Genomic DNA, 13,136 nt, shown 5'->3' on the forward strand with positions numbered 1-13,136 from the left:
TCGTTGGAAAGCTCTTTAAATTATCTATCTTTTTCAAAAAAAATTATTGTTCTCCGACTAATAGTTTTCGAGCAAATTGGAGACAAATGCAAAAATTGGGAAAATTTTAAAAAATTCATAACTAAAAAACTATTGGGAATACGCGCTATCAGTCGTGACGTCACCTCCCCACTCTTATTACGGTAGGTCAGTTGCTCAAAGCTAAACAACCAGTCTTTTACATGTGGTGTAATACGTTTTTCGGTTTTTTGGTTGTGTTTGTGCGTTAATAACGTGTCAAATAGCTGCAGCGGGTGTAATTTGTGCCACTAGAGACTTTAATTTAATTTAGAAGTGACTTTTTGTGAAAATACGAACTTTATAAAAGAATACAGGGAACCACGTTGTCGGTGAGAAAGTGAGTAAGCTTTAATTATACTTTGAGAAACTATTATATTTATGCATTTTAGTGGCAGAAAAGCACATTGTTAAGTTTCACTTTATTGCGAAATTTTTTGGGGACGGTAATCGCTTTTTAGTTCGGGGAGAAAATGCTTTTACCAGCGGTCACGTCACCAAATTTAGGTTTGATGGCACAGTACAACCGATGAGAATTTCTGCAGAAGTTCTACCGAGCATGAAAAAGCTAAATTATACTGTGGAGGTTTGTATTTATTTAACTGTTAGACATTTCTTCTACAAAGTGTGTTTTAGATTTCATATGACCTAGAAGAAGGGGTTAAGACGGCACATTGTACCTGCCCAAGGGGCAACGTGGCTTGCCATCATATGGCTGCAGCATTATATTATGCTCATTATAATGTAAGTGCTACTGACATTGAGTGTCAGTGGAGTGCCCCATCAAAAACAACACCACAAACAGAAGTCATTAAGTTAGCTGATGTTTACAAGCCGAAATTATCAAACTATACGGCACTGTCTAGGTCCTCTACTGAGGACGAAATTATTCAGTTCCGTGCCGAAATAGGCGTCACGAATGTGGTGGGCTTCACTTGGCTCCTAAGACCAGAAGCAAGTGAAGAAGCCAGAAAAATTATTGCAGATATCGAAGAAATTCTACAAAGCTTAGAATACGTGCAGGCCATAGACAAACAAAAGTTTCTTTTGGAGAAGTGCAGAATAGATGAGGCACGCATTAAACTGGTTGAGGCGTGCACTCGGGGCCAACATGTTAACGAAAATTGGCATGTAGCAAGGAAACATCGTTTAACGGCCAGCAGGTTTGGCATGGTACTATCTGCTTGCAGTAGACGAAGATTCCCACCCTCTTTATTTAAAAATTTGGCGGAAGGCTATTCGCTTGACAGGGTTGCTGCTGTGCAGTGGGGTAAGACCCACGAGAAGACAGCGCTCAGAGAATTTGAAGAAGCGACGAATCTTAAAGTCCAAGAGACGGGATTTTGGTAGGTCGAAAATAATTAACACGTATAACTTAGATGAATAATGTAATATTACTTTTTTTTGTAGGTTGGAAGAATCAGGCTTTTTGGGAGCAAGTCCTGATGGATTAGTGGAAGAAGATGGGATTCTCGAAATTAAATGCCCATATAAATATAGGGACACTGACAGTTTGTCTGAAGCCCTGAAGGATAAAAAATATTTTTATTGGAGGGATGAAAATGAGGACATTAATCTTAACAGCAATCACAATTATTACCACCAAGTACAGGGGCAAATGCACATCACTGGTCGAAGTATCTGCTACTTTGTCGTGTGGACACCAAAGTGCACAGAGATATTTCAAATTGAAAAAGATCCGGGGTGGTCAGAAAATATCAATATTTTAAAAGAATTTTATCTTGACCAATATATTTCCTTTATTTCACAATAATAAACTGTATATAAATAGATGGTTTTTATTTTACATTATTTTAATCATCACAATCCTGAAACAATTCTGCTACCTCTTTAATTAATGGAAATTGGAGGTTTGTTAAAGCGGCAGTCGCTTTAAAAACAATATCTCCATAGTGGCACAAAGACTCTGGCAAAAAATTTAAAATATGATAACATTTTAATCGGCGTATTGCCCTTTCGACGTGTATTCTTGCACGTGCAATATTTTCGGTACACTTAACTTGCTCTGGTGTAAATTGGACATTTGATAAAAAAGGTGGAATATTCAAAGTGACCCCTGGTGGCAGAATATTTTGGATCAAAAATCCCTTATCGGCTAAAATCATATCTCCAGTTTTTAACATGTCGATTATTCCACAATTTAAAACAACTTTTTGATCAGAAGTTGATCCCACGTATAAATCACTTACAAATGTGATGACACCATTGGGTGCAACTCCAATTAGCCCTTTGAAAGTATTATGATGTTTGTAAGTACTATATGTTAATTTCTGTGTTGACATAGACTTACGTGATACCACAGTGAAAATTTCGGTACAATCTAGAACTGCTCTACAATTAGTAAAATTGCTAAAACATGTTGGCAAGCAAGATTTATTTTTTTCGCGCGAAGGCATTGTCGTCATAAACTGTTTATATAAAATTTCATATATTACATGGACAAATGTTAAAATAATATTAGAAACTGTGCTTTGGGCAACCCCAAAGCGTTGCGCCAAATCAAGTTGAGGGAAATTGAGTCGTAATTTTACTAGGGTTAAAAAGAGTTGGTCAATTCTAGTTAACTTTTGGACTGTCCATTTGTGGTAATATTTTATGTCCAACTTTTCGATTAAGTGAAACAATGCTTCGAAAATCTGGCTATTGGGAAGACCGGTATATAAAACAATGAGTTTGTCATTTCCTTGAACATTTTCATAGCAAAATCGTACTGTCAGATATTGTATTTTTGCTTTAAGTTCAGCATTTTCCTTTTTGAGAAAATACATTTCTGCTTCAAGAGCCGCATGTGACACCAAGGGTGCTTGCACACCCATAGATTCTAACGGAGCATCTTGAATTATATCTGCTGGTGCTGCAACTACGGCTGTAGACGTCGATGGCACTTCCTCTAAATTCATTGTCGATGGTACTGTTTCTTCCGGTATATCAACACTATTCAAATGATCAAATTGTAAATCAATTTAAAACTAGGATTCACTTTTTACCTTAATGATTCAGCGGAACTAGAACAAGAAGGGAGTCCTTGTTTTTTCATCTTTTTTTTTTCTGGAGATTCCACTTGAAAATAGGCTCTTTTTGCGATATTGTGCAAAAATAATTCAGGACCATTTTCCTTTCTTCCATCCCGAAAATGGCAGCTGCAAACGTAGGCTCCTGGTCCGGGTTCTACATCTCTTCTACATTTAACAATGAAACAAGCAATTAAAAATTAATATCAAAACATCTATTAAAAATTACCTCAACAATTTTTTCCATAGTGCTCGTTCTTTTCCCGACTTAGGAAAACTAAAAAAATGGCATTTATCGCGAGTACTATAGTGTTTGCAATCTGGAGCCCAACACATTCCCATAGTTGTGATGTAAAAACCTACTACACATGAACTATCAAAGTATCGCAACAAAATATTATTCACAAATCATACCTAATGATGTACCACAAAAATGAGATAATGTCTTGGAAAAACAGAATTTTAAAAATTCAAGAACACGAAGATATGGAGAACGATCGGAAAAAACACGATAACAAAAGACACTCACGAAAGAAGCACAGAACTCACAACCCGTACTACTTTCAACCATGTATGTGCCTGAACCCTCTACCCTCGTATACCTGCTATTCATCCCTCGTGATGGGGGAGGGGGACAGAAAACAACCCGTTTATTGGGGTTGCGCCGGTTGCACCCCATGAATTCGTCATTCAGAAGAAATCCAATGTCATTAGTGTGGCAAACCATTTTTCCCTCAGTTTTAAAAGGCCACATAATAATTTACATCAATATGATGTCCAAATTAAGAAAAACTGAATTTTGAAGTTTGAAAAAAGTTAGGTTAGAAAAGGATTTATGTGTTCAACTTACAGAAATATTAGCTCAGTTGCTAAAATCTTTAAGAAACGACATTGCATTTTTCATAGCTATCATTTCTCTGTAAAAGTAATGTTCCTACACTTCTAGCATTAAAGAAATACGAAAAACTTTTAAATGCCCATAAGAAAAGCATTGAAAATGGCGATTGTTTAGCTTTAAGGTGCTGACCTACCTCAAATGTCTACGTCACACTGATAGCGCGTATTTGGCAATTTTCTCGATGCCAATCGATTCCCCGGATCATTTTGCATAGGTATGGATCAAAATAGTTCCACTTTTTCGAATAGTTTAGCCAGAAATGAGAAAATAAAAAAAATTAAAAAAAAGTTAACACCCCCCCCTTAAAATCGGTCAATTTTTAAAGTGTCTCTAAATCAACTAAAACCGATTCTATCTTATAGATTTTGATGTTTTCTTTCCGATCTAAAAAAGCGTTTTCTCCTAGCTCTTTTAGTTTGGCCGTAATCGGCGTTTGAAAATTGAAAAATTTTTTGCGAGATATCGCCTTGAGTCCTATGCCATTTTGTAGAGTTTTTTATTCCGGTTGTCCTCCATTTTTCCGTTTCTCGATAACTCTAATAGTTTCACCGTAATTGGCGGTTGAAAATTGAAAAAAAGTGAAAATGGAAACCTTTTTTTGCGTTTTTCTCGGAAACTGTAAGACTTAGAGCAACGAGCAAAAAACCATCTGATAGCGCTTAATTTTATCTATTTTTTCGACTAAACCCGGAGCCGCTCCGGGTAACGGTTCCGGCTACAGAGGCGATCAAAGTTTTTCACTAAAAAAATTCATAAAAAAAAAACTAAAAGTCGTAGAGCAATGCGGTTTGTTCGGTTGAATTCTACGGCTCATTTTACATAATATATCAATTTTTCACAAGAATTAAAAATTTAAAAATTTTTGCCTAAATTTAGGGTAGCCATTTGTCATAGTGAAAAATTTTATTCATTAAAAAAATTCATAACTCGGAAACTAAAAGTCATAGAGCAATGCGGTTTGTTCCATTGAATTCAGCGGCTCATTTTCTGTATTATACCAACTTTTCACGAGATTTAAAATTTTCAATTTTTTTGCTAAAATTTCTTGCGTAATTCTTACTTACCTTCAAAGAGGTGAAAAAAAAAATTTTTTTAAACTCACTCCAGTAAATTTTTATGGACTTCTACATGTTTTAACAACCCACAAAAGTTGTTTTTAGTCCACAAAAAGTCCATATGTTCGATTTTTAGAAGTTTGATTTTTCAATTTTCGTCGCAATTTTTGTCGATTTTGGGTACCCGGAACTTTTGTCAAGCAATAGCTCCGGAACTATCAGAGATAACCCCATGAAGTGTATTATCGTTGGAAAGCTCTTTAAATTATCTATCTTTTTCAAAAAAAATTATTGTTCTCCGACTAATAGTTTTCGAGCAAATTGGAGACAAATGCAAAAATTGGGAAAATTTTAAAAAATTCATAACTAAAAAACTATTGGGAATTTGGCAATTTTCTCGATGCCAATCGATTCCCCGGATCATTTTGCATAGGTATGGGTCAAAATAGTTCCACTTTTTCGAATAGTTTAGCCAGAAATGAGAAAATAAAAAAAATTAAAAAAAAGTTAACACCCCCCCCCCTTAAAATCGGTCAATTTTTAAAGTGTTTCTAAATCAACTAAAACCGATTCTATCTTATAGATTTTGATGTTCTCTTTCCGATCTAAAAAAGCGTTTTCTCCTAGCTCTTTTAGTTTGGCCGTAATCGGCGTTTGAAAATTGAAAATTTTTTTGCGAGATATCGCCTTGAGTCCTATGCCATTTTGTAGAGTTTTTTATTCCGGTTGTCCTCCATTTTTCCGTTTCTCGATAACTCTAATAGTTTCGCCGTAATTAGCGGTTGAAAATTGAAAAAAAGTGAAAATGGAAACCTTTTTTTGCGTTTTTCTCGGAAACTGTAAGACTTAGAGCAACGAACAAAAAAACATCTGATAGCGCTTAATTTTATCTATTTTTTCGACTAAACCCGGAGCCGCTCCGGGTAACGGTTCCGGCTACAGAGGCGATCAAAGTTTTTCACTAAAAAAATTCATAAAAAAAAAACTAAAAGTCGTAGAGCAATGCGGTTTGTTCGGTTGAATTCTACGGCTCATTTTACATAATATATCAATTTTTCACAAGAATTAAAAATTTAAAAATTTTTGCCTAAATTTAGGGTAGCCATTTGTCATAGTGAAAAATTTTATTCATTAAAAAAATTCATAACTCGGAAACTAAAAGTCATAGAGCAATGCGGTTTGTTCCATTGAATTCAGCGGCTCATTTTCTGTATTATACCAACTTTTCACGAGATTTAAAATTTTCAATTTTTTTGCTAAAATTTCTTGCGTAATTCTTACTTACCTTCAAAGAGGTGAAAAAAAAAATTTTTTTTTAAACTCACTCCAGTAAATTTTTATGGACTTCTACATGTCTTAACAACCCACAAAAGTTGTTTTTAGTCCACAAAAAGTCCATATGTTCGATTTTTAGAAGTTTGATTTTTCAATTTTCGTTGCAATTTTTGTCGATTTTGGGTACCCGGAACTTTTGTCAAGCAATAGCTCCGGAACTATCAGAGATAACCCCATGAAGTGTATTATCGTTGGAAAGCTCTTTAAATTATCTATCTTTTTCAAAAAAAATTATTGTTCTCCGACTAATAGTTTTCGAGCAAATTGGAGACAAATGCAAAAATTGGGAAAATTTTAAAAAATTCATAACTAAAAAACTATTGGGAATTTGGCAATTTTCTCGATGCCAATCGATTCCCCGGATCATTTTGCATAGGTATGAATCAAAATAGTTCCACTTTTTCGAATAGTTTAGCCAGAAATGAGAAAATAAAAAAAATTAAAAAAAAGTTAACACCCCCCCCTTAAAATCGGTCAATTTTTAAAGTGTCTCTAAATCAACTAAAACCGATTCTATCTTATAGATTTTGATGTTCTCTTTCCGATCTAAAAAAGCGTTTTCTCCTAGCTCTTTTAGTTTGGCCGTAATCGGCGTTTGAAAATTGAAAAATTTTTTGCGAGATATCGCCTTGAGTCCTATGCCATTTTGTAGAGTTTTTTATTCCGGTTGTCCTCCATTTTTCCGTTTCTCGATAACTCTAATAGTTTCACCGTAATTGGCGGTTGAAAATTGAAAAAAAGTGAAAATGGAAACCTTTTTTTGCGTTTTTCTCGGAAACTGTAAGACTTAGAGCAACGAGCAAAAAACCATCTGATAGCGCTTAATTTTATCTATTTTTTCGACTAAACCCGGAGCCGCTCCGGGTAACGGTTCCGGCTACAGAGGCGATCAAAGTTTTTCACTAAAAAAATTCATAAAAAAAAAACTAAAAGTCGTAGAGCAATGCGGTTTGTTCGGTTGAATTCTACGGCTCATTTTACATAATATATCAATTTTTCACAAGAATTAAAAATTTAAAAATTTTTGCCTAAATTTAGGGTAGCCATTTGTCATAGTGAAAAATTTTATTCATTAAAAAAATTCATAACTCGGAAACTAAAAGTCATAGAGCAATGCGGTTTGTTCCATTGAATTCAGCGGCTCATTTTCTGTATTATACCAACTTTTCACGAGATTTAAAATTTTCAATTTTTTTGCTAAAATTTCTTGCGTAATTCTTACTTACCTTCAAAGAGGTGAAAAAAAAATTTTTTTTAAACTCACTCCAGTAAATTTTTATGGACTTCTACATGTCTTAACAACCCACAAAAGTTGTTTTTAGTCCACAAAAAGTCCATATGTTCGATTTTTAGAAGTTTGATTTTTCAATTTTCGTCGCAATTTTTGTCGATTTTGGGTACCCGGAACTTTTGTCAAGCAATAGCTCCGGAACTATCAGAGATAACCCCATGAAGTGTATTATCGTTGGAAAGCTCTTTAAATTATCTATCTTTTTCAAAAAAAATTATTGTTCTCCGACTAATAGTTTTCGAGCAAATTGGAGACAAATGCAAAAATTGGGAAAATTTTAAAAAATTCATAACTAAAAAACTATTGGGAATTTGGCAATTTTCTCGATGCCAATCGATTCCCCGGATCATTTTGCATAGGTATGGATCAAAATAGTTCCACTTTTTCGAATAGTTTAGCCAGAAATGAGAAAATAAAAAAAATTAAAAAAAAGTTAACACCCCCCCCTTAAAATCGGTCAATTTTTAAAGTGTCTCTAAATCAACTAAAACCGATTCTATCTTATAGATTTTGATGTTCTCTTTCCGATCTAAAAAAGCGTTTTCTCCTAGCTCTTTTAGTTTGGCCGTAATCGGCGTTTGAAAATTGAAAAATTTTTTGCGAGATATCGCCTTGAGTTTTATGCCATTTTGTAGAGTTTTTTATTCCGGTTGTCCTCCATTTTTCCGTTTCTCGATAACTCTAATAGTTTCGCCGTAATTAGCGGTTGAAAATTGAAAAAAAGTGAAAATGGAAACCTTTTTTTGCGTTTTTCTCGGAAACTGTAAGACTTAGAGCAACGAACAAAAAACCATCTGATAGCGCTTAATTTTATCTATTTTTTCGACTAAACCCGGAGCCGCTCCGGGTAACGGTTCCGGCTACAGAGGCGATCAAAGTTTTTCACTAAAAAAATTCATAAAAAAAAAACTAAAAGTCGTAGAGCAATGCGGTTTGTTCGGTTGAATTCTACGGCTCATTTTACATAATATATCAATTTTTCACAAGAATTAAAAATTTAAAAATTTTTGCCTAAATTTAGGGTAGCCATTTGTCATAGTGAAAAATTTTATTCATTAAAAAAATTCATAACTCGGAAACTAAAAGTCATAGAGCAATGCGGTTTGTTCCATTGAATTCAGCGGCTCATTTTCTGTATTATACCAACTTTTCACGAGATTTAAAATTTTCAATTTTTTTGCTAAAATTTCTTGCGTAATTCTTACTTACCTTCAAAGAGGTGAAAAAAAAAATTTTTTTTAAACTCACTCCAGTAAATTTTTATGGACTTCTACATGTCTTAACAACCCACAAAAGTTGTTTTTAGTCCACAAAAAGTCCATATGTTCGATTTTTAGAAGTTTGATTTTTCAATTTTCGTCGCAATTTTTGTCGATTTTGGGTACCCGGAACTTTTGTCAAGCAATAGCTCCGGAACTATCAGAGATAACCCCATGAAGTGTATTATCGTTGGAAAGCTCTTTAAATTATCTATCTTTTTCAAAAAAAATTATTGTTCTCCGACTAATAGTTTTCGAGCAAATTGGAGACAAATGCAAAAATTGGGAAAATTTTAAAAAATTCATAACTAAAAAACTATTGGGAATTTGGCAATTTTCTCGATGCCAATCGATTCCCCGGATCATTTTGCATAGGTATGGATCAAAATAGTTCCACTTTTTCGAATAGTTTAGCCAGAAATGAGAAAATAAAAAAAATTAAAAAAAAGTTAACACCCCCCCCTTAAAATCGGTCAATTTTTAAAGTGTCTCTAAATCAACTAAAACCGATTCTATCTTATAGATTTTGATGTTCTCTTTCCGATCTAAAAAAGCGTTTTCTCCTAGCTCTTTTAGTTTGGCCGTAATCGGCGTTTGAAAATTGAAAAATTTTTTGCGAGATATCGCCTTGAGTCCTATGCCATTTTGTAGAGTTTTTTATTCCGGTTGTCCTCCATTTTTCCGTTTCTCGATAACTCTAATAGTTTCGCCGTAATTAGCGGTTGAAAATTGAAAAAAAGTGAAAATGGAAACCTTTTTTTGCGTTTTTCTCGGAAACTGTAAGACTTAGAGCAACGAACAAAAAACCATCTGATAGCGCTTAATTTTATCTATTTTTTCGACTAAACCCGGAGCCGCTCCGGGTAACGGTTCCGGCTACAGAGGCGATCAAAGTTTTTCACTAAAAAAATTCATAAAAAAAAAACTAAAAGTCGTAGAGCAATGCGGTTTGTTCGGTTGAATTCTACGGCTCATTTTACATAATATATCAATTTTTCACAAGAATTAAAAATTTAAAAATTTTTGCCTAAATTTAGGGTAGCCATTTGTCATAGTGAAAAATTTTATTCATTAAAAAAATTCATAACTCGGAAACTAAAAGTCATAGAGCAATGCGGTTTGTTCCATTGAATTCAGCGGCTCATTTTCTGTATTATACCAACTTTTCACGAGATTTAAAATTTTCAATTTTTTTGCTAAAATTTCTTGCGTAATTCTTACTTACCTTCAAAGAGGTGAAAAAAAAAAAATTTTTTTAAACTCACTCCAGTAAATTTTTATGGACTTCTACATGTCTTAACAACCCACAAAAGTTGTTTTTAGTCCACAAAAAGTCCATATGTTCGATTTTTAGAAGTTTGATTTTTCAATTTTCGTCGCAATTTTTGTCGATTTTGGGTACCCGGAACTTTTGTCAAGCAATAGCTCCGGAACTATCAGAGATAACCCCATGAAGTGTATTATCGTTGGAAAGCTCTTTAAATTATCTATCTTTTTCAAAAAAAATTATTGTTCTCCGACTAATAGTTTTCGAGCAAATTGGAGACAAATGCAAAAATTGGGAAAATTTTAAAAAATTCATAACTAAAAAACTATTGGGAATTTGGCAATTTTCTCGATGCCAATCGATTCCCCGGATCATTTTGCATAGGTATGGATCAAAATAGTTCCACTTTTTCGAATAGTTTAGCCAGAAATGAGAAAATAAAAAAAATTAAAAAAAAGTTAACACCCCCCCCTTAAAATCGGTCAATTTTTAAAGTGTCTCTAAATCAACTAAAACCGATTCTATCTTATAGATTTTGATGTTCTCTTTCCGATCTAAAAAAGCGTTTTCTCCTAGCTCTTTTAGTTTGGCCGTAATCGGCGTTTGAAAATTGAAAAATTTTTTGCGAGATATCGCCTTGAGTTTTATGCCATTTTGTAGAGTTTTTTATTCCGGTTGTCCTCCATTTTTCCGTTTCTCGATAACTCTAATAGTTTCGCCGTAATTAGCGGTTGAAAATTGAAAAAAAGTGAAAATGGAAACCTTTTTTTGCGTTTTTCTCGGAAACTGTAAGACTTAGAGCAACGAACAAAAAACCATCTGATAGCGCTTAATTTTATCTATTTTTTCGACTAAACCCGGAGCCGCTCCGGGTAACGGTTCCGGCTACAGAGGCGATCAAAGTTTTTCACTAAAAAAATTCATAAAAAAAAAACTAAAAGTCGTAGAGCAATGCGGTTTGTTCGGTTGAATTCTACGGCTCATTTTACATAATATATCAATTTTTCACAAGAATTAAAAATTTAAAAATTTTTGCCTAAATTTAGGGTAGCCATTTGTCATAGTGAAAAATTTTATTCATTAAAAAAATTCATAACTCGGAAACTAAAAGTCATAGAGCAATGCGGTTTGTTCCATTGAATTCAGCGGCTCATTTTCTGTATTATACCAACTTTTCACGAGATTTAAAATTTTCAATTTTTTTGCTAAAATTTCTTGCGTAATTCTTACTTACCTTCAAAGAGGTGAAAAAAAAATTTTTTTTTAAACTCACTCCAGTAAATTTTTATGGACTTCTACATGTCTTAACAACCCACAAAAGTTGTTTTTAGTCCACAAAAAGTCCATATGTTCGATTTTTAGAAGTTTGATTTTTCAATTTTCGTCGCAATTTTTGTCGATTTTGGGTACCCGGAACTTTTGTCAAGCAATAGCTCCGGAACTATCAGAGATAACCCCATGAAGTGTATTATCGTTGGAAAGCTCTTTAAATTATCTATCTTTTTCAAAAAAAATTATTGTTCTCCGACTAATAGTTTTCGAGCAAATTGGAGACAAATGCAAAAATTGGGAAAATTTTAAAAAATTCATAACTAAAAAACTATTGGGAATTTGGCAATTTTCTCGATGCCAATCGATTCCCCGGATCATTTTGCATAGGTATGGGTCAAAATAGTTCCACTTTTTCGAATAGTTTAGCCAGAAATGAGAAAATAAAAAAAATTAAAAAAAAGTTAACACCCCCCCCCCTTAAAATCGGTCAATTTTTAAAGTGTTTCTAAATCAACTAAAACCGATTCTATCTTATAGATTTTGATGTTCTCTTTCCGATCTAAAAAAGCGTTTTCTCCTAGCTCTTTTAGTTTGGCCGTAATCGGCGTTTGAAAATTGAAAATTTTTTTGCGAGATATCGCCTTGAGTCCTATGCCATTTTGTAGAGTTTTTTATTCCGGTTGTCCTCCATTTTTCCGTTTCTCGATAACTCTAATAGTTTCGCCGTAATTAGCGGTTGAAAATTGAAAAAAAGTGAAAATGGAAACCTTTTTTTGCGTTTTTCTCGGAAACTGTAAGACTTAGAGCAACGAACAAAAAACCATCTGATAGCGCTTAATTTTATCTATTTTTTCGACTAAACCCGGAGCCGCTCCGGGTAACGGTTCCGGCTACAGAGGCGATCAAAGTTTTTCACTAAAAAAATTCATAAAAAAAAAACTAAAAGTCGTAGAGCAATGCGGTTTGTTCGGTTGAATTCTACGGCTCATTTTACATAATATATCAATTTTTCACAAGAATTAAAAATTTAAAAATTTTTGCCTAAATTTAGGGTAGCCATTTGTCATAGTGAAAAATTTTATTCATTAAAAAAATTCATAACTCGGAAACTAAAAGTCATAGAGCAATGCGGTTTGTTCCATTGAATTCAGCGGCTCATTTTCTGTATTATACCAACTTTTCACGAGATTTAAAATTTTCAATTTTTTTGCTAAAATTTCTTGCGTAATTCTTACTTACCTTCAAAGAGGTGAAAAAAAAATTTTTTTTTAAACTCACTCCAGTAAATTTTTATGGACTTCTACATGTCTTAACAACCCACAAAAGTTGTTTTTAGTCCACAAAAAGTCCATATGTTCGATTTTTAGAAGTTTGATTTTTCAATTTTCGTCGCAATTTTTGTCGATTTTGGGTACCCGGAACTTTTGTCAAGCAATAGCTCCGGAACTATCAGAGATAACCCCATGAAGTGTATTATCGTTGGAAAGCTCTTTAAATTATCTATCTTTTTCAAAAAAAATTATTGTTCTCCGACTAATAGTTTTCGAGCAAATTGGAGACAAATGCAAAAATTGGGAAAATTTTAAAAAATTCATAACTAAAAAACTATTGGGAATTTGGCAATTTTCTCGATGCCAATCGATTCCCCGGATCATTTTGCATAGGTATGG

General features: G+C 33.6%; 2 protein-coding genes across 7 annotated transcripts; one reads left to right on the forward strand and one right to left on the reverse strand.

Annotated features, from left to right (window-relative positions):
- The first annotated feature begins 110 nt into the window (after positions 1-110).
- Positions 111-1,848, forward strand: LOC135266718 (uncharacterized). The gene is made up of 4 exons (XM_064357941.1): positions 111-397; positions 450-643; positions 694-1,403; positions 1,468-1,848. Coding segments are annotated over exons 1-4 (1,269 nt in total). The 5' UTR covers positions 111-396; the 3' UTR covers positions 1,832-1,848.
- Positions 1,793-4,177, reverse strand: LOC135265219 (uncharacterized). Of its 6 annotated transcripts, XM_064357940.1 has the most exons (6): positions 3,504-4,177; positions 3,319-3,451; positions 3,066-3,257; positions 2,369-3,012; positions 2,229-2,305; positions 1,793-2,173 (listed from the first exon to the last, which is right to left on the reverse strand). In XM_064357940.1, exons 1-6 carry the CDS (start codon positions 3,841-3,843, stop codon positions 2,156-2,158), a joined length of 1,404 nt encoding a protein of 467 aa, XP_064214010.1. In that variant the 5' UTR covers positions 3,844-4,177; the 3' UTR covers positions 1,793-2,155. The 6 variants fall into 6 exon arrangements, 2 of the variants coding, with proteins under 2 accessions (XP_064214010.1, XP_064214009.1); XR_010334872.1 differs by having other exon boundaries at positions 1,793-3,012; positions 3,319-3,881; positions 3,940-4,006; positions 4,121-4,146; XM_064357939.1 differs by having other exon boundaries at positions 1,793-2,305.
- Between the last annotated feature and the right edge of the window lie 8,959 nt (positions 4,178-13,136).

Source organism: Tribolium castaneum, chromosome 7, assembly GCF_031307605.1.
Source record: "Tribolium castaneum strain GA2 chromosome 7, icTriCast1.1, whole genome shotgun sequence".
In the NCBI taxonomy this organism is placed as follows: domain Eukaryota; kingdom Metazoa; phylum Arthropoda; class Insecta; order Coleoptera; family Tenebrionidae; genus Tribolium; species Tribolium castaneum.